The 21501-nt window shown below is 33.7% G+C and overlaps 5 protein-coding genes across 7 annotated transcripts in view; 2 read left to right on the plus strand and 3 right to left on the minus strand.

Annotated features, from left to right (window-relative positions):
• Nucleotides 1–2279, minus strand: part of LOC129948786 (microtubule-associated protein RP/EB family member 1) — a 32064-nt gene extending 29785 nt beyond the window's left edge. Inside the window, exon 1 of one of the 2 annotated variants that reach the window (XM_056059810.1) lies at nucleotides 2099–2279. The gene's annotated coding sequence lies outside the window, so the exon portion shown is untranslated. Of the gene's footprint in view, nucleotides 1–1536; nucleotides 1777–2098 lie in introns of those variants that run through there. The other variant, XM_056059811.1, reaches the window with a different exon arrangement.
• A 5246-nt stretch (nucleotides 2280–7525) lies between these two features.
• LOC129949425 (probable methylcrotonoyl-CoA carboxylase beta chain, mitochondrial) lies at nucleotides 7526–9774 on the minus strand. The gene is made up of 4 exons (XM_056060878.1): nucleotides 9503–9774; nucleotides 9188–9441; nucleotides 8114–9123; nucleotides 7526–8056 (listed from the first exon to the last, which is right to left on the minus strand). Exons 1-4 carry the CDS (start codon nucleotides 9638–9640, stop codon nucleotides 7716–7718), a joined length of 1743 nt encoding a protein of 580 aa, XP_055916853.1. The 5' UTR covers nucleotides 9641–9774; the 3' UTR covers nucleotides 7526–7715.
• A 2046-nt stretch (nucleotides 9775–11820) lies between these two features.
• On the plus strand, nucleotides 11821–16575 carry LOC129949427 (cytochrome c oxidase subunit 7C, mitochondrial-like). The gene is made up of 3 exons (XM_056060881.1): nucleotides 11821–12030; nucleotides 12155–12287; nucleotides 16483–16575. The coding sequence occupies exons 1-2, from the start codon at nucleotides 11947–11949 to the stop codon at nucleotides 12269–12271; spliced, it is 201 nt and encodes a 66-aa protein (XP_055916856.1). The 5' UTR covers nucleotides 11821–11946; the 3' UTR covers nucleotides 12272–12287; nucleotides 16483–16575.
• Nucleotides 16566–17646, minus strand: LOC129949426 (protein seele). Its single transcript, XM_056060880.1, has 3 exons — nucleotides 17400–17646; nucleotides 17022–17338; nucleotides 16566–16960 (listed from the first exon to the last, which is right to left on the minus strand). The coding sequence occupies exons 1-3, from the start codon at nucleotides 17491–17493 to the stop codon at nucleotides 16787–16789; spliced, it is 585 nt and encodes a 194-aa protein (XP_055916855.1). The 5' UTR covers nucleotides 17494–17646; the 3' UTR covers nucleotides 16566–16786.
• A 3171-nt stretch (nucleotides 17647–20817) lies between these two features.
• The window catches only part of LOC129951624 (paired amphipathic helix protein Sin3a), a 38934-nt gene continuing 38250 nt past the window's right edge, over nucleotides 20818–21501 (plus strand). The window contains exon 1 of one of the 2 annotated variants that reach the window (XM_056063869.1): nucleotides 20818–21000. The gene's annotated coding sequence lies outside the window, so the exon portion shown is untranslated. The other variant, XM_056063868.1, reaches the window with a different exon arrangement.

Genomic DNA, 21501 nt, shown 5'->3' on the forward strand with positions numbered 1-21501 from the left:
AATCATCTGCAAACGCCCTTACTTCGCCAAAAAAAGGTTGTTCAAAAATAGAATTAATAAATATTAGAAAGAAGACGAGAACAAGAACAGATCCCTGAGGAAGTCCAAGATTTAAAACCTTGGAGTTATTCAGACAGCTGCCGAGTTTAACCTTTTGTTCCCGGTTCTTCAGATAAAAATCCACTGAAGCCAATTTAATTAAAAAATGTATTTTCCAATTTATATTTATATATAGATACAAATCTAATTTTAGATCGAATCAAATTATTAATCGTGCCTGTCACGAATTCTATTGTAATCACAATTTTGTGTGTTACAAAAAATCGAAATTTGGTTAATACGTTGTTCTCCGATGGAGAGTTAGCTTTTTACATTACCGTTTAGCAAAATGAGTCTGATGTTTTAATTTCGTAAAGACAATTTGACTATTTATTGATATTGTCAATTTAATTTATGCAAAAATGTTGATCTTCAAACTGTTCAACACTATCATCACTAAAGTACGTAGGTTTACTTTAGCCTCGAGCCTTGTTAAATATGCCCTTGAAATTAAGTGTAAACAATTTTGTTTAAGTTGTTTTACCAACAAGATAGGTACTTATGAATATCAAAAGGCTTCAAATATTTCTGCAGATATATTAATATTTATAAAACTACTACCTATGCATTTTATTATTTATCTTTTTATAGGAAATGATTCAAAGTTTACTGTTTTAATCTAAACAATTATTGCCACAAGAAAAAATACCGAAATGAGTCACATCACATACTTTTGTATGCCAAGTTATCAAATTTTTGGCCAATGACTTCTATTTTTATAGGATTTAATTTGCATATGGCAACACTTGAAATCAAAAATATAAATGAATGTACTTGATACAGCTATACACAGCCCGGTGTTACTTTCAAAGCAAATCCAGTTTATTTTTTTCCGATCTAAAATTATAATTTAATGAAGTCAGTCCGATTTTAGATACAAAATTTATTGAAGACACAACCGAATCAATCCGATGACGCAATCATGTCTATCCCCCCGAAAAGTCCAAACCGAACTTTACCTTTTTTGTATCTAGTCTTGACTCCACGAGTCTACTAGAGTCTTCACCGGCACGACTCGACTTGAAAATTAACAAAAAAAAAAAAACATACTTCAAATTCTACAATATTCAGCTAAGTGGAAGAGACGTAGGAGACCATAAGGCAGAAAACCTAGATAGAAGTTCCAAGTTTTAAAACAGCAACCATCCATGTTTATTGGTTTTTAGTTTTTTTTCCTTATTTTCACAAGGACATCTCCCCACAGAGAATAATTTTTTATCAGATTACATCCCGATCTGCCAGTGCCAGCAAAATAAAAAAGAAAAGAGCCCAAGGAGTAGGTCGAAGAATACCGATTGACCATGACAAAGACGACGGCGGCGGCGATGGGACGGAGACATGTTTTTTTCTTTAAGTCTTCAGTCTTCACCACCGGAAAAATTTAAAACGCTGGGGGTTGTTAGAATTTCAATCGCAATCGCAACGCAATGCACTCACCAAGGCTATTATTTTCTTGTTGTATTTCTTTAAATAAACTCGAGATTCTAATTGCCTTTTTGGTCTTTTCAAAAGTCTTTATATCTTGAGAGCAAAAACACACTTTTTATTTTGTATTTTTTTTTCCAACGAACGACAGAGGACAAAAATTGCCTTCTAGAAAAACCAGAACCAGTACACGAAAGAAAAGAAATACGAGGACTGAAATTGAAATTGAAAATTTGAGAAAAAAGGAGATAACCGACTCGACTACCGACCTGCCTCGCTCGACTCGAAAATAAACCTTTCCGAATGCGATGCAAGATTCCTTGCATACCAACAACTTCCAAGTGCAATGCCAAAGTTAGAACGAACCAAAACTATATTACACGCGAATATTATTCATGAGTTACGGTCGTCGGTCGTTGACGGACGAGTGAAGTAAATAGTGTTATCTTAGTCACTCCCAATATAAAAACGAAGGAGGAAAAAATGGCCGCACATCGCAATCGCACAGTATCGGAATTTTCAATTGGGAAAAAATCTAATAAAGTACGTTTGTCACAGTTATTCGATTACTCACATTTGATTCACTGCAGTGTGATGATCCTGAATTGAATGCACTTAATTAAATTAGTTTCAAACTAGTTTTATTTAATTGGTTTTAATATTTTTTGAGACTTTTTCAGTCGCCGACTACGGAGTAAAATTGATTCGGTTCTATAGCACAGTAACGTTTTTTCTCAAATGGGAATACGAATTTATGAAGGAAGAAAGAGTAGTATCTTGTTTTTTCGTTCAAAACATTTGAAATGTCAGATTGTCAGTTTGTTGACAACGCCAAGTTTCCAATGGGCGTGGGTGAGTTTGGAAAATGGATGCTTTGCTCAAAGTATTTCTATTTGCCGATAGATGGCCAAAATGTACTTTGATGAGTTCATAAATGCATTATTTTCTTAGATTAAAAACAAAATTACCCAAAATTATTTAATACATAGAAAAATTGCACAAAAAGTGAGTATGATACTTCGTCACGAATATAAACTCGCCATCAATTTAAATCCAAGGCGCAGGCGACGGTGCAGTTTTTATTTCTCAGATTGTTTAGAATTTTATCTTGAAAGTAAAGGAGTGCGTGCTCAGTGAAATGGCCACGCTTAAACCCAAATTGTTGGTCCTGTACAGGATTATTTGATTCAAACAGATTAAGCATTTTTAAAAGAATTACTTTTTCCAGAATATTTCCTAGGTTGGATAGGAGAGATATTGGCCGATAGTTGTCAATTGTGTTGGGAGTGTTCCTTTTTTTATAGGGATTAGTATGGCTTTTTTCCATTTCTCTGGGAAATAACAATTATTGAGACAATTGTTCAAAACTGGTTTAAAAATTGGGCTAATGTTGCTCTAGCCTTGCGCAGGATAGAATTAGAAATTTTATCCAGGCCAGCAGATTTTTTGTTATTAAATGAATGGATAATTGACTCGACAACATTGGGAGAGGTAAAGCGATCGTCACGAGTATCGTTAGATCTATTTGAAGGAGTGAAATTCGTAATCTGGATATTTTCATTCCAACTGCTGAAGGAGCTGTAAAAAGTCATAACTTCCAGAGAAGATTCAGGGTTGTTAGGTGGAAATTTAAGCGAGTACAAGTCAAAGTAGAAGGCACTAAATGCTTCTACTTTTTCAGAAGAGGCGGTGTAAGTTCTATCACCAAAAGATAAAGCAACATCCGTTAGATTATTATTCCTTTTTCTCCCCGTGATTTGGTCGATTACTTTGAAGACGTTAGAGAAGGGTTTTAGACTATTCAATTTGTTTCTGAACTCTTCGTTAAGCTCTATGCGAACCCTGTCTTTGATAATTTTACTGAGGCTACTTATACGCGCAGATAGTTCTGTATATTGCTGACTGATACGATCTCCATAGTGGTGGAAGATCCTTTTTAGTTTTTGTTTCCAAATTTTTCGAATTTTTAATAAATTTAACGTTGCTTCCGTTATGTTAAACCAGTTTTTACGAGGGGGCGCTTTTTTACTGTGATTGTCCATACAGGTGATTATCGCTGTTGTCATTGCCTCAATAATGTTATCTATTTCAGAATTGGATAGATTTTTTGCTGTGGGAATATCTATACATGAGAGTTTTTGGCCAAGAGAGCTGTTAAAAGACGAACAATTAGTGTTTTTGAAGCTAATCGAATGTTGCGGAAAGTCAGGGAGTGTTACATTTTGTGTCAATTTAATATTCATAAAGACCGAGAAATGATCCGATATTAGGTCTAGAGTTAAGCATACAATGTTGTTATTGCTTCTGAGGTTAGACGAGATAATAAAAAAGTCGATATAAGAGCCAGAGCTAGGGCGAGTAGGGCCTTGAGCCGCTACAATTACTAGATTGAGAAAATGGCTATCTTGAAACCATGAGGTTAAATAGGAGCCATTTTGGTTTATGACCGTGTCACCCCAGAGTGGGTGTCTAAAGTTAAAGTCACCACCGATTATGATGTAGGTAAAGGATTGTAAGGAAGAGAACAGGCTATCCAATGCAGTCGGCAACGTGGAGCCAGCGTTGCAGGGAATGTAAATAGAGACAAGTGCTAAGGATCCAGCAGAGTGAAGTGAATTAAAGGGAATAGAGGCTATTGTTGCCGAAATAAAGCTGTTTGAAAAATACTTTTGGTCAAAATTTAAGGAATTTTTTAGGCGAATTCCAGTTCCTCGACCTTCATTGTTTCTTATAAAATCGTAACTGTTGTTAAAACGACATTTGTTGAGGCTTTTTGAAAGGCAAGTTTCTTGCAATAGTATTGCGGTTGGGAAAGTGTCTTTTAGTAAAAGATCAATTTCTTTTTCTTTGGATAGGGAGTTGACATTGGAAGTAATGACATTAAAATTCATGGTGAGGAGGAGGAAAGGGATGCTATAAAGCACAGGTACGCTCCTGGTTTTTGAAAATCGTCCCTTTTTTTATAATTAGGCCAGAAATCTTTGGTTCTAGCAATTAAGCTGGTGATCGGCAAGCCGAAAAGGCTATTGGATTCGTTCATGAAATCCGAGACATCATTTTTTGGAATTTCCGGATGTTGCGAGCTATTAGATTTCTTTTTCCCCCTTACAGCGTCTGCAAAAGATACATTTTCTTGATGGCTGTTAGCCAAGTTCACAAAAGGAACGAAGAAATTTGTTTTTTTAGCCTTAGCTTCCACCAGGGCATCCTTTTTTTTAAGAAAAGCAACTCTGTTTGGGCACCCCTTGTAGCTTGCAGGGTGGCCCTCTGATTGACAGTTGACGCAAGATGCGACAGATGTTTTTGTTTTTTGACTGAGTTCGCATGCTCCAATGTCATGATCTTTAAGACATTTCACGCACCGCGGGGGCAAACTACAGTAAGCAAGTTTTGAGCTGTTTAAGTTTTATGAAGCTTTCCCTATCCTCCGTAGTACAGAGAAACAAGTCAAGAGGTATATCATTTAATTTAGACCATTTGGTCTCGAAAGTTTTTACAGTCACCCTCAACGAGGGGTCCAATGAAAGTAATTCATTTTGGATTTCCATAGTCGAAAAAACGCTGGAAATACCTTTTAAGATAGTATTATATTTTTTAATTGTTTAGGAGTAAAAGAGTAGGCATCTATACCAAGATCCTTGAATTTTTTAATGAAAAAGCTATGCAACCCTACATCCCTTACAAAAATTTTAAGTTTTGCAAAACCATTAGATATAAATTTAACATTATTTAGGTTATAATTAGTCTTACTCATAAAATCCATAATGGTCTTTGCTGAAACGCCTTTGGTAAAGTGGGAGGACACCATGGTTCTGTTTTTAAAGATGGGTTCGCATTAACTCCATCGATGCTGCTGCTGCCGTTGTTGTTTACGTGGTTGAGGCTTTCAATATAACTGCCACTTGTAGCACTTGAGTTGGTTCCATTATTTTTTGGTGGAATAACTTCCTCATCCTTCTCAGCCAAAGGATGGAATCGGTTGTGGGTGTTTACTACCTCCCCGGCCATTCTTTTTGGCTCCTGCATTGGTGCGTGTTGACGCCTTTTTCTGGCAATAACTGCCTTAAACATTTTCTTTTCGGTGTCTAGTTGGTTCTCCAGAACATTTTCATTTATCGGTTGGGGATTAATTTGTCCTGCAACCGTTGAGATATTTTGCGCGTGCCCAATTATAACGCAGTTAGTTAACGGGAGACGATGGCTTCCGATGCTATTTGTTGCACTAACACTAGTGGATTTTTATTTTGTCTCACTATCCATCTCTTTTTCGCAACCGGAATATTGCGCGTCTTCGTCTGAAATCCACTTGTTGGTAACTGTTTCTATAATTTTTTTTTATCTTTTTCTCTTAGCAAACTGGATGGAAGATTGATTTTCTCATAAAATGAGCGTTTATCTGGAGGCCACTTCAGCCCCAAAAGAGGAGGGTGATTATCACCATCCATCACTCGCAAATTTAATTCTCACAAAAAAAAAAACTTTGAATTAAAATCAATTAATGAAGCGCTGCCTGAAACACGTCCACACTCGTTCGCGTTACCAGAGAGAATCCAACAGCTGAAATTAGTTTTTATTTTTTACAGCTATCAATACAGCTATCCAACTCGTTCAACAAGGTATCAAAAAATCCACCTATCCAAGATACCCTATCCAACACGATATTTTGACAACTCCTATTTAAGCTTTTTTTAACAAAACCGACTTTTTTTACTGAATATGACAAAGTGAATTAATCATTAAGGATAGCTGCTATAATAAGAATCTTGAAAGGATTCAATTATTTGCAATAATTGGGCAACAACTCGCTTAATATTCTCTTGTAGGGTGTCAATCGTCTCGGGATTATCTGCGTAGACAAGCAACTTCATATGACTGCATACAACAATTTTCCCGGTATAGTTGCGTCGTGATTCGAACCATTCTTTTGGTAATAAATTTGCATTATTTACAAACGTTGTGTATAACAGCAAGAGCTCAACTTTCCTTTACTGAATCAACGGTGTTTCCTTGCCTTAATATTTTAAACATGTTCTATTGAGACCCCTACCTAACTGTAAAAAAAATCTGAATTAAATTCGTGCTTCGGTAATGAAAAGTCGTCCCCATAACAAGTTTGTAAATGCAAACCAAGATTTCAAATCAAGATTATAAATCAAGTAACAGCTGTCAAAAAAGACTAACCCCGGAAGAAGTAACACTCGTTAATGCTTACTTAAGGCGGTGCTACAGTCCTGTGTGAACTAGGGCCTCACCCAACAAACTTCTCCATCTAGCTCGGTTCCTAGCTAGATATCTCCAGTGTCACGCTCCAAGTTGGATGAGGTGAGGCTAATGAAGATAATTTTAATTTTAATTTTAATTTTGATAATTTTATTCAGTTAAAAAAAAAATATTTGTATGACAAAAACGGTAAAACGGCTATAATAGATCGGGAAATATTTTTCAAAATATGGATTCTTGTAACGTTTCATATGTTACGCCTTAACAAATGCCTATTTTTGTACAGCAGAATCGGAATTTGTAGTTATTTCAAAAAATTTGACAAAAATGTATTTGATGGTCTGTAGCATTACTTTTTCTAGACACATTACAAATAAAATTAACATTTATTTACATTTTATGGAAAACTTATTGTTCATTTTGTACGTTTTTAATAATTTAATTAAACGCTTTTCTTGAATGTACATTGTACATAAATGTAATGAGTTTATATTTACATACATTAGCTTACTTTAAATGTAATCAAAAATCTTTCAAACCAAATCATCGTTTGTAAGTTTACTTATAAAAAAGCCTTGCATTTGATTTTACAGGAAGTCTAAAACAGTTCATTACAAAACCAGTTGAATTTTTCTGTGGAATGACATAAAAAACCTTAAAGAAAATACCGTTTCTTACTTTTAAACCAAACCTATAGCTTATATCCTTCGTAATAACACATCACAGTAAAAACTTATATAAATATTTCAATTTTTTTAAGCTAAAAGTAAAACACAATGCATTTATAAAAAGTATTAAAACTTTATTAATAACAATAAACCATATTCAGTAAACTGAATTTATTTATAAAAATATAAATGCCAACATTTCTTTACTTAAATCTAATAAATGCAACAGATTCTGTTATATTTCGTCTTAAAGCATTCACAATGCACCAAAGATTAAAAATAGATTCTTTACCATCTTCAAAATTACATTCTGAAAATACCAAACTTTGTTTGATTTTTAGAGTTCCTTAGCGAAGAAATCAAACTCAATCCCAAAACTTTTCTAGTATCAGCTGGATCAATAACTCCATCATCCCATAATCTAGCTGTGCTGTAATAAGGAGAAGCCTCTTTTTCGAACCGCTCCTCAATCGAAGATTTCATCTTATTGATTTCTACTTCGCTCAATTCCTTGCCATCTCGTTTTTTCTGGTCGGAAGTGACTTGAGCAAGGACATTAGCTGCCTGAGCCCCACCCATCACTGAAATACGTGAATTGGGCCACATGAATAGGAACCGTGGGGAATATGCACGGCCACACATTCCTGAAATTAAATGCCAGTTTAATTTTGCGATATGTAAAAAATGTATTAAGGTCTTACCGTAATTTCCAGCTCCATAGGATCCTCCAATAACGACGGTGAATTTGGGGACATTTGCACAAGCCACAGCAGTAACCATCTTCGCTCCGTTCTTGGCAATTCCATTGGCTTCAGCATCCCTGCCAACCATGAATCCAGTGATGTTCTGAAGAAAAACCAAAGGAATATTCCTCTGAGCACACAATTGGATAAAATGAGCCCCTTTCAGAGCGCTCTCTGAGAACAAAACTCCATTGTTGCCAACAATGCCGACAGTGTGGCCATACAGCTTTGCAAAGCCACACACTAGAGTTTCTCCGTAGAACTTCTTGAATTCATTAAATCGACTTCCATCTACAACTCGAGCAATGACCTCTCGAACGTCAAAGCTTTTGGTAAGATTGGGTCCCACTATTCCGTATATTTCTTTAGGGTCGTATTTAGGTTCTTCATAGAAAGAAGGAATTGATTGTGGGCTAACCATTGGAGTTTCAGAGTCATTGTGCGTGTAGGAGTTAGTTTCAGGCATATTGAAATTACTAACAATTTTTCGAGCTAAATAGAGAGCGTGCTCATCGTCGGTGGCGTAGTGATCTGTAACTCCAGACGTTTTGCAATGAAGGTCGGCTCCACCGAGATCCTCTGCAGACACTTCTTCCCCTGTGGCTGCTTTAACTAATGGCGGCCCAGCCAAGAAGATAGTTCCCTGTTTTCTAACAATGATACTCTCATCAGCCATAGCTGGGACATACGCTCCACCAGCTGTGCAACTACCCATGACCACTGCTATTTGAGGAATACCAAGCGCTGACATGTTCGCTTGGTTGTAAAATATCCGTCCAAAGTGCCACTTGTCGGGGAAGACTTCTGCTTGGCGTGGCAGGTTGGCACCTCCAGAATCCACCAAGTAGATACAAGGCAAACGATTCTCTTGGGCTATCTCTTGGGCGCGAAGATGTTTCTTCACTGTGACCGGGTAGTAGGTTCCACCTTTGACTGTGGCATCATTGGCAACAATTACACACTCCGTTCTAGAAAATAAAATCAGTGTTAAATAAGCCAAGAATTCTCGTATTGCCTTTCAAAACCACGAACCCACAAATCCTTCCTATTCCGGTGACGATACCCCCTGAATTGATTACTTCTTTGCCATACAACTCATGTCCAGCTAGTGAACTTAGTTCCAGGAATGCAGTTCCACTGTCAACAAGTTTATCAATACGCTCACGAGCCAGAAGTTTTCCTCGAGACCTGTGCCTCTCCACAGCTATTGGGCCACCACCACTTAAAGCTTTTGCTGTATGATTTCGCAGCTCACTTACAAGATTCTTCATTTCGGTTTCATTTTGCTAAAAAGTACAAATATTTGTGATGCTAAAAGTTTAAAGCAGAGGAATTCTCGAGAGATACTTGGAAATCCTTTGAATCCTTATCTATGGAGGTCGTTATGACGTCGGTTTCGCTGATATGAAGTAACCGACAGCAAAAGCTTTTGCGTGTCATTGGAGTGCATAGTGTTGTGCAGATTTTAGTAGATATTCTTAACATAATCGTTATTAAGTGAACAAATTATTTACAAAGTAAAAAACAAAACAAAAAAAGTTAAAAAATAAAACAGTGCAATGATAACGATAACGACAGGTGGAATATTTAATATCGACTTTTGTGACGTCACTTGACAGCTGATTGCAGAAAAAATTCTTCGAATGTTTTAGGTTTGTTTGTTTTATTCTTGTTCGAGTGTTAAAACCAAATATTTTTCAAATAATCTAAAGCTCAGCAAGCACTACGCAAGAGGTAACTTCTCAAACTATTTGTTTCTATTTATTTGGAATTTCTGAAATAATTTTGTGCAAATTTCAGCAAATTTTAAATTAATTTATATCGGAAAATTAAATGCTTTATAGCTAGAAGATACGCATTAACACAAGACAGGTGTTATTGGTAATACGTAGACAGCACTGTAATAAAATCATAAATAAAACATTAAGCTCAAATAAATATTTAATTAAATTTCAATTTATCTTCTACAGATGATAAAATGTTCAAAGAAAACGTCATTTTACACGTACCTGAAATTTGATGTTAAATGATGTTTCGTGTGAAAGACTCTTTAAAGGGCACTTAACAAATGGAAGCTGAATTTCTTGGGTTTGACCCGATACAGTTCAAGAGTCTATTGGCGTTTTTCTTTTTTAGTTCAGAGTAAAGCTCGAACTGTCAAAAAAATAGTTGTGATCTGATCGTTCAGAGCTTCAAGTTCGTGTTTCTTTCTTAGTTCTGAACATGTTCAGAAAGCGTCCTGTGATCCCAGAATAGAATAACAAAGTTAACTGAGTATAACACTGAACACAATCAATTTGATATGAAATTAAAAAAAAAAAACATCGTCAAAACAATAAAAACGGCGGAAGAGGCTGGTAGCTCTAGTGCAGAAGGTAAGATAATTTAGAAATAACTAATTGCATGTAGCATTTTTATGAATCATGACAGTTTAGTGCTCAAGTTGTTAATTAAATCAGACAGCTCTGAACATACTCTGCTCAGAGCTCTACTCTGTTCGCTTAGACTCTGCTTAGTGCTCAGCTCTGAACTAAAAATAAAAACGCCATATGAGAAGAATTTTATTTAAAATCATGATTTGGATCAGTCTCTTCATTTCGTTATAAAATTAACAAAAAATTGTTTTGGTAAGTTTGAGTAGAAAAATATCAACAAACAAACTTTAATTGTTTTAAGCAATCTAACTGAATACTACTTTTTCACAATCTGAAACTCAATCTTCATTTAAATGTTTTGATTTGTACTGACTTCTTTTCATACTTGGCCGTTTTATTGTTTCCCGCGTTAAATTTTCCGATGCTGCTCCTATAAGAAATATAATTAAAGCACTTAATATCTGTCCTTTTTTATAGCCAATGGCCCATATATTTAAATTAAGTTTGAAAATAAAATACGATGCAAGCCCACTTATTACAATTCTTATGTTTGTTTACTTTTCAAACATTTTCTGCATCTTAACATTTTTTAAAACACAAAATAGTTATCTGCCTGTGATAACGAAAAATATTTTGTAGGATTCTGGAATTGACCCAGATAGGAATAAGTATCACACATGATTGTTGTATTACGTATTGACTCATTTGGATCATTTTTAAAAGCAAAATGCAGCTAATATTAACTTGTAAGCTATTTTATCACATTGACCATTTTTGATCTAAAATGTTTCTATTTACAAAACTTTCTGTAGAGGATGAGGAAAAATTTAAGTTGTCAAAAGTTACCGGCAAAAAGATTCTGGAAGCAACTTATAATCAAAGCAAATTTTTAGTTGTATGGTAAGATCTTGTCCTTATAAGTCAATGTATTTAAACAGCGAAAAACTAGAATTTTGACAATACACATTCGAGTTAAATGAATCGTTCTGTTGAACTCTATCAAATACAAGAGGCAACAAACAATTAATCTTTATGAAACGATAAATTTGTTCAAATTAAGTTGACAATACAAAAAAGAATTTTTTGACCAGCTAGTATTCTTTCTTTCTGGAAATCCAAAATAACAATTGGCTCGAACAGTGACCAGTTGCCTAGTGAGCGACAGGTTTTAATTTTGTTATTAGATTTTTTTTCTTCTACTACTTCAAATTGCTCATATGCAAGGAAACCACATTTCAATTCGAAAAATATTTTGACATTTCACCATGATTTTCGAATTTTTTTATAAAATCGAATTTTTCGGCCATCTCTATCAATCATCGTTTTCCTGCAACACTTCTCCAAGAGCTGCAGATTTTATTCCACATTTTTGCACTTTTCGCAAATTAAAACTTAACTTTAATATAATCCAACAAAATGTTAGGTCGTGCAAGTCTATTGGCCCGCAATTTGGTTAAATCCAATGTCCGATTCCATTCCCACGGTGGTATCCCCGGTGAGGTAAGTAAAGAAAACTCCGCCTCGTGATTACATAATAATTTATAAGAAAAAACAAAGAAAATAAATTAATTTTTCGTAAACAATAAATTTTACTATCATATATATTATTATTTTATAATAATAGAATTTGCCAATGGACATTCATAACCGATACAAGCTGACAGCTTTGTTCATCTTGTTTGTCGGATCTGGACTTGGTGCTCCCTTCTTGGTTGTCAGACATCAACTCCTCAAGAAGTAAATGAGATCTTTGAAAGGTTAGTACAATTTATCACTTGTCATTTTTATACCATAACTTGCTGTTTAAAAATCATATAAATGCAATTGTGTTATATAATAACTCGTCTGTATCATCTGATATTTATGTAACGAAGGAAGTCATTAAATGAGTTGTCTTATTTCATCAACAAAATGTTAGTTTTTTTTTCTTATTGTGTTGCGATTCTTTTTCCTCAAGAGATACATATACATATATGCAATAATATATATTGTGTATGTTTAATTGTCTAAGCTAAAAAGAGCAAATGGTTCATAAAAATCTGTTAACAAAAATGTTTAACACTTGTACATTATATGTAATTCATGAACAGTATACGCTTCGCAGCCTATTACCAAGCTTAACTTAACTTTACAATAAATTCCGGTTAGGTACTCCTTGCCTTATCTAATTCAACCAAAGTTTACCTACCCGTGCTATTTTTGTCCATTATGAAATTCGTTTAACTGGAATATTGTATAAAAGTAAGGTATCTTGATGAAGTTAAGTTGAAAATAATTTAGCCAAAATATAATTTGGGTTTTTTAATCAAATATTACAGAACTTCCAAAAATTCATCTTAAACTATTCTACTGAATCGGACTGATTAAAAGTTTTTTGGAGATATTGAAATATATAACTTTATTATTTATATTACCTAGTTTCTACAAAAGTATATTAAAATTGTTATCAGAGCAAATATTGATTAAAAAGATTTTTTTTTAAAGACAGTCACTCAGAATTTAAAAGCTATGACCAAGGCCTCCACTATTACGGTTGCAGCACAATATAATTTACATAAAATGTCAATGACCATTGGCACATTTGCCATTGTATGTCCTCGATAGGTAGGTAGAAATGGCGATCTCAAGGCAACCTAGCCTGAGATCCAATTAGCGCTGAGATCAAGTTCGTGAAAGAATGCTTTTCCAAAGTATTTCATTCTAGTGTTTTCCAAAGCAGGACATTTGCATCATCGTTTCACTTTCTCTTTGGTCACTACAGCTACGGCAAAAGGTTTTGTAAGAGATACCTAACTTCTCTGCATGAACTCCTCTAGGCCAATGTCCGATACAAACCGCAACAATCCTGGCTATGTCTTGCCTTGGCCTGCATAGAAGATCGTCTGTACGGGTTTTATTATAGGTGGGCCATATCTTCCTAGATATAATGCAGTTGGGTAAATTGCTCCACCTTCGGTTTGATTCAGTTATGTCCTCGATAACTTAGCGAATATTATCCACAAAATCTTATCTTTAACGTAGCTCAAAGAAAAAAATCTAAAGATATTAAATTGCAAAATCGTGTTGACCAATTGGAATCATGTCTTCGAATAATAACATGGCCAGGTAACTTCTCTTATAAAATTGCACAAACTAGAAAAATGTTAGTGATTTCTTAAAATTTGTAGGCGCTGTTTAAGTGTATATAATAATAAAGTGTAATTTTTACTTGTAACATGCCAAAAGATAACAAGCTACCAAAATCAGAATAGCTGCGTGTTGAAATATAAACTTCTAGTTGGAAAAATCCTCTATTTTTAAAAGTAACATACAATGCCTTGCATAAGCATAACCGCAGCTGAAAAAATGCGTTTTATAAAAAACTTACAATAAGAGTGACTCCTTACTATTTTTTTTATTGAGTTGCATTACTTATCAAGCAAATTGAGATGAAAATCAAGTAGCGTTATTTTCTCTCCTGGTGTTTAAAAATTAAAAACAGATTTTGATGTATTGCAAAAATATAACCGCATTTAAAAACAATTTTTTTTTAGTTAATTTTTAACAAAAAACTAATATGCAGTTTGGCTGCCTCTATTTTATACCAAATCTTTTTGACATTTTTTAATATGAAGTCGTCTAGAGAGTTCCATTTTGTCACAACTGCCTCTCGGAGCTCAGAAACACGAGCAAATTGCCCATTATGGGCATACATTTTGCAGTTAAAAATTCCCCAAAGATTTTCCATAGAGTTGCAATCTACAGAAAGTGACGGCCACACCATCAAATTAATTTTGTTCAATCCGAAAGAATCCAAACTTTAAAGACAAACATGAATTGGGGCATTATCTTGCTGGAAGACATGCTCAACTCGACGAAATCGTCTTAAATAAGGTACCAAATTCTCCTCAAGGACCGAAGTGTAGTCAGAACTGTTCATTCTAGTAGAGGTGAATACAAGTTTAACCTTACCACGCTCGCAGAACCATACAGCTGCCACCAGAAAATTTCCTCTAGGAAAAAAACTTTTTTTCTTTCCGAAAATCGGGTCCATCAAGATTAAACTTTTTTTCATCGCTGATAATAACCTAATAAAAAACATTCAATCGATTATGCCATTTGGAATAACGATATTTTAATAAAAAAGTAGTAAGGAGTCACTTTTTTAAGTTTTCTATAAAACGTATTTTTCAGGTGCGGTTATAATTATGCAAGGCACTGTATACAAGTTTTATTACAAGTAAGAACACTTGCCACTTAAACTTATTTTTCACTAATAACATCTGCCTTATAATGCGAAATATGTTAAATGCTGTCATTAATACGTCCGTCATCAAAGCTCTTCAACATTGATTACTCGGTATGTGCACAGTTCGGGTCAGTAGTCAGTAATTGTTTTCGGTCGCAGTCTAAATAGAAAGTTGTATTCGGCCTCTAAACAATTGTTACATAATAAATGTAGTTGCACTTTCAAGAATGTCTATTACTATTCCCTTTAGATAAATTTTTGACGTACTGTCAAAGGTACGCAGGTTCGTTTTTCAGCCGTACAGCAAGAATGTGAAATACTTTACTCAAATTCAGAATTTGCATTACATTTTATACTCCTCTGCACACAAATGTACGAAGAAGGTGACACAACACAAAAATCAATTCAAGACAAATGAATATGAAAGAAAGCACAAACAATAGAAAAACAAACAACAGAATTATCCAAGGCAGGTTTTCAAATGACCGCCTATCCTTCTACTTACCGATTTCTCTAATGCTTGATTAAGGTAATCGATTCAAATCGATAGTTTATCAATGACGGTATGACGCTCGCACAGTTTTAAACTTGCTAAGAGCTATAGTCTAACTTCTGTGGAGTCGTAGTTTTTTTTTTCAAAAACAGTAAAATAGAAACTAAAAAAAAAATAGAAAATGTATTTAAACTAATTTAAAATTTGCCATTTGCAGCTTGTAAAGATTTTTGTAACTATTTGATCTTTGAACATTTGATTTTAACAACGAACAAATCCTACGAAGTTGTTGTCCGTTTTATAAAAACACTTCTGTTCTCCTTTTCTATTAGATGAAACTTAAACATGGTTGGGACATTTAAATATTTATGTTAATTTCTCACATAAGTGTTTATGTTGAACTAAGTCATTCTTATTTTATTTTAAGCAGGTTCATTTGCTAATTAATGAGCTGAAAATTAACATATAAATACAAGCTAAAACACTTTCCTAAACTACAGTTTTTTCATCAAATCAAACTGCTTTAAACCATGGCCGCGTTCTATTAGTTCTTAATTGAACAGATGTTTTGAATCTGATATTTTACAAAAAAAAACAACATACCAACCTCTTTAAATATGTATTCCTGAAGAATAAAATATTGAAATTGTTAAAATATCAAATCATTTAACTGTGAGAAAATGTTTGTATGGAAAAGAATGAGTCAGGAAAGCTGTGTCAATTAAGCCGAAGTAAGGCTCAAACTTTTTCGGTCGATTGGTCTAAAAAAAAACATTTCTCTTTCGAAAAAGAAATTATTGAAAACTTACATTTTACATAATAACTTCAACCAGAAAGCTTCTATAATCCTTTTCCTGTCTGGTTCTCCAACCTTGTTTTTTTTCGTGTACTTGTTGAGTACAACGAAGTCATCCAGGAAAAACGTTCAATCAATCTTAGTAGCAAAGGCTGTAGGCCACATTACACACATTTTATTATGTATTCTACGTTCCTAAGGGCGGATTTCATTGAGCTCTAAAATTGGATGTTTCTTATTTCATTAAAAATCTATCACATTTAACTTTTATTCATGTTCCATTTTTACATTTTTTGTATTGAAATTTAATATTAATAATTATTTTTGAAGGTTCTGTGCCAATTCCATATTCAGCTTTTTTATTATTATTTTCAGCTTACCATAGATACTTAAAGTTAACACATTTATAATATTATTGTTCTCCCTTCTTTTCAGATTTCTTTTGCAGAAAAACCTCCATACTAACAACCTGTGGAATTAAATGTAAACCAAACTTTAAATAAATTAAATTACAAATATAATTTAAAACATCTAGTTTCATTTTATTCGTCTTTTTTTCTTATCAAATGGAAGGTACAAACATCTATACAGACGGAAGTATTGTTTACATTGTTAAGTCGTCTTTTTAAACTAGGAACCAATAATTTTTTTTAAAATGAAAAAAATATCAAAAGTTATATTAATAATTTTAACTCAATTTCCTAACTACATAAATTTTGTTTCAAAATATTCGGTTTCATCATAATTCTTCCCTCAAATCTTCGTCTTCCAACTGGTAATCCTCTTGAATTGGTGCATCTTTACAATAGTTTGTCTTCTGGGAACATATCCTTATGTCCAAATCACTTTCTAGAGTCTCACTCATGAATGATTTTAGGAAAGCGTCTTCTTGATCTTCGAGAATCTCAAGGCACTACAAGAAAACATCATACGTGGTTTAATTTAAAATAGGTATAATATTGTATAAAACTTACATAATGTGGAAGACTTTTATTTAAATCACCATCTTGAATGAAATCAAACTCCGTCATAGCCGAACTCAAGCCATCCGTGCTCATTTTCAAAAGTTCCAATTTACCAGTCTTCTTTCTTGTCACTTTAACATAGTCGTCTATTTTCGAGCAAACAGTCTCCATCAATTCGGTGAGGTATGTCTCTGATTTACTGTACTTGGCGGTTTTACTAATGAGATTACCCTTGTCATCGATTCGGAAACCACTGACTTCAACAACTCTTTGTGGATCTATTTTGGAAACGGCCTCTTCCATTTCCTGAACTGTTGCTTTACATACTACAATTTAAATAATTTTTAAAATTTCATTCATAATTATAGTTGAAAAATCCAGTCTTACCGAGGCATTTAACTTCTTGTGGATTAATATTTTTTTGCAATGAAGCAAGGCCAATTATTGACGTGGAAACTAAAAATATCAATAGACTTTTCATGATAACTTAAAATGTGGGACTAGTTTTGATAGATTACACAGGTGTTGGGAAAAACCTTTTAATTAAGGTGAACCTCTTTTTCGTTTTGATTCAAATAAATCTAGGAACAGACACACGTAGTAAAATTCTATTGGTTTCCTTGCATTGAATAAAAATCTGACAGTTTAGTGTTAAACGTCATCAGCGTCAGGTGGAAAGTGAACTTTAATGGGCTTACACAACACAGGCTTTATATGGAATACCATGGGTTGAAGTTGGATAGCACGAGTGTTCAAAAAAGTACTGTTGTGAATATTTCAAATCTAATATTTTGAAGTCTCTGTTTGGGTAGTTTTGAAACAATTTAAGATTGATTTACATGTTGATTAATAATACAAAATTATTTAAAGACTTAAGTCTAGAAATGGAAATTATTCAGGTTATTTGAATCATTTTGATTTTCAACAATTTGGAAATTCAAAAATCTCCAAGTGTGGCAGATTCAAGTAAAAAAATGTTTAGCTTGATTTTGAGGGCTATGGAAAGCAAGAGCTGGGTTCCAATGTCATAATTATGTGGTGATAGCCAATTTGTATACCAAAACTCTGCAAAATCTTACTTAATTTGCTAAAACAAGTGACTTACAAAATTGTTGAAGTATGAAACAAATTTTGAACCATGCGTCGTTAGCTACGTAATTTCCGAGTTATTCAAAATTACGTTCAACAATAACTGTAAATTTAGTATTGCTGTTAAACGCAGCCAAGGATATAAGTAAAATGTATTTTACCTCAGTGACAGTAATTGATACAAAATTGTAACCACGCTTTAAAAAAGGTTCACTTTTTTTCTTTTATTTTGTGAAATATTATCAAAATTCAAAGTACATTAAACAGCACAGGAAAACAAAACGTATTTTTTTAAATGATTGGAAACTGTGTTCTTAGATCCTTTTTCAAAATTGGCAAAAAACAACAATTAACAATTTTAAAAAATATGCAATCAAAGAAAAAGTAAGAAACATAACTTACGCTACGAAGCGTTAGGTTACAAATTTTTTTTTTGTTTATAAAACTGACAGACGTTAAAAAAGGTAATAGGGGTGTAAAATGTTAATTGTTTTACGGAACTGTTACCGTTTTGTTTATTAATTTAAAGTTATGGTTGCCCAAATTATTTGTTTTTAATTTTACAAACGTTGTTCAACGTGTCGTAACCATAATGGCTGAAACACATACACGCTTCAGCTTAGGCTTCGTCTCCGTTACGTTAGGCCCGCTTCGAGGTTGCTTTGAATGACATTTCTATTATTTCATCCCTCCAAAGAGCAAATATTTTGTTTGTTGACATTTTTTTCCTGCTGATGAGCTGTCAGACAAAGCAAATGTTCAAAAAATTGAACTAGAGCTTCCGTTTGGAGTCACATTACGTTACATTACATTCTTTTCCTTACGATTGTCAAACAAAACGTGAGGTCGAAGCTACATTGTGATAGCATGCATTGAATTCCTATGGCTGAACTCGTAAACGTCAGGCGAAGCCGAAGCTGAAGCGTGTATGTGATTCAGCCATAAGTTGTTCTAACTATTCGTCAAACCTTTGGTTATAAAAAATAACTTACAATTTTCTGAAAATGCTTTTTTCTAAATTTTTCAAACGTTTTCAAAATAATTGTAAATGAACTTCTAGCAGTATTACTTTTTCACTAGCATTGAGTTCGTGACTTTTTTAGAGGTTTTCGGGACGACTTTCCATTACCGCAGTACGAATTTCCTTCAGATTTCTTACAGTTAGGTAGGGGTCTCAATAGAACATGTTTTAAATATTAAGGCGAGGAAAAACCTTTAAGTCATAGAAACAAATATTTTCTTTTTCGGTCTTAACCCTACTTTTTTTGTATTTTATTTTTTGAGCCTAAAACAAGTTTTTTTGAATTGATAACACGGCGCACTAACAGCTAGGAATTAAAGGAGGATATGCTGCCCCCCTACTTGGGATCACTATAGGATTTGGGAGGGGGTGTGTGAGTTTGGGTTTATGCAAAGTACTTTTTGCATTTGAGCACTTAAATCAAAGAAATCCCCAACAAAAAAAAGTAAGTATGGCAAAACTAAAGAAAAAAAAAATGGAAGAAATGTCAAAATCAACCATTTTTGTAAAAAACTAAACTTTGAAAATTAATTTAAAATAGATATAAATGTTTCCTCGATCTAAAATTACTATAGTTATTATTTATTTGCACATATCTATAAAATAGAAAAAAACGCGAGTCGAAACTCGTGCTGCGTTAATGGAAATTTGAACCAGGTTTTCTACTCTTTATGAATATGTTTATGTTTTTAAAATTCGATCGGAAGTTTTTATAGTTCTCCTTAATGATGATACTCTATCCAAAATTCCTCGAAGAAAATACTTCTCGGCAACACTTTCGAATAAAAATAGTATTATGTTATTTCCGTTAACCAAAAACACTCTATATAAAGATATAAATCCCCGGTAGACATCTTGGTTTGCCTACAAGCTAAACCGGAAATCAGCCTCATAAACTTTTTCATAGTGTGCGTGTAATTTCTCCTCCAATTTATTAAATTTCCCCAAAAAACTCAGTAAGTGTGTCTATGTATGCGTGAAAACACGTCAATTTTTTCTCGTTGAATTCGTTCACATTACAAATACAACAATGTAAACAAATGGGTTTTGGAGGGTGATACGTACGAAGGATTTATATCTTTACTAGAGTGTTTTTGCCGTTAACATTTACCTCCCTTTTTATTATTACCCTGGTTACAAGACGAGATCGAGGAATCGAATCGAATCGAATTGAGATTTCGATCCAGGTATATGGTGGCACTGAATCGAGGAATCGAATTCAAATGGAATCGAAATGACATTTCGGTTTTATTTGTGTGCGTACTGCTACTTTTAAATAAACTTAAAATTTTGGAACAGTGCTCTAAACACAAAGACGAGCGCCAAATTAAATTCAGCTTAGAACCAAAAATACTCCATTTAAATGGACTATTTTTGCTTAGAACAATCAAGAGGGAAAAAACTTATCGCACGCACACAAGCAAAACCTCACACACCAATAACTCGATTCCCCGATTCGGGTTTACAAACAAATTTTCGATTCGATTCACCTCTTGCAGTGGGATTGGATCGAGTAATCCTATTTCGATCCGATCCAGGTCTATACGGCGCTAAATCCTGATTCAATTCGGATTCAATTCTCCTTGTAAACGCGGTATATAACTGACTACGCGTTGAACGGCTTCTAATGTGGCGCGAAGTCCAACAACGCAATCAAAAGAATAAGAAATGTACTTATGCACTAGCTGACATGCAGACATGGGAAGAGAAGAAGATTACGCCGCGAATATATTGCAAGGTGCAATTAACTTATTACTACTTTTATTGCATTACAAATAAACAAACTAAAATCAGAAATAAAGTAATAAAATTCTTGAACATCATTATTCAAAGAGCAAAACAGTGTGGAAAAATTCATATAATTTTCATCGTCATCAGGTAAAACTTTAAAGGTTTTTGATTTCATGAAAAAGAAAAGACAACCATAACACTGGCGTCGCCGTTTCTCGAAACAAACTGTACTGTACCTGTAGGAAGTCCTTCAAACGCTCAACAATTCCAATTAACCCGCTCCTCCCCCTGCATAATTATTTTTCACTGGCCTGTACGATAACCTTGTTTTATTACTGCAAATAATATGAATATCTATACATAAATATAGAAAGTCCCTTATCAGACAAATATATTGAGTGAAAAAGAATCTTATCCTTTGTGGTAAACCTCAAATCAAGTTGTAAATAAAATGTGAGAAAACTGCTAATATTGATTTAAGTAAACAGCGAAAAATTTAAAATTAATCACAATTGCAATCAATTATCAATATCAATTCAGTTTACAGCAGTGGGTGGGTGGAAAATATATACATCTGCCTTGTTTTGTGAATTAAGTTGCGGGAAAGGTAAGTTCTAATTTAATAACTAGTACAATGAAATTATTGTT

This window comes from Eupeodes corollae, chromosome 3, assembly GCF_945859685.1.
Source record: "Eupeodes corollae chromosome 3, idEupCoro1.1, whole genome shotgun sequence".
Classification (NCBI taxonomy): domain Eukaryota; kingdom Metazoa; phylum Arthropoda; class Insecta; order Diptera; family Syrphidae; genus Eupeodes; species Eupeodes corollae.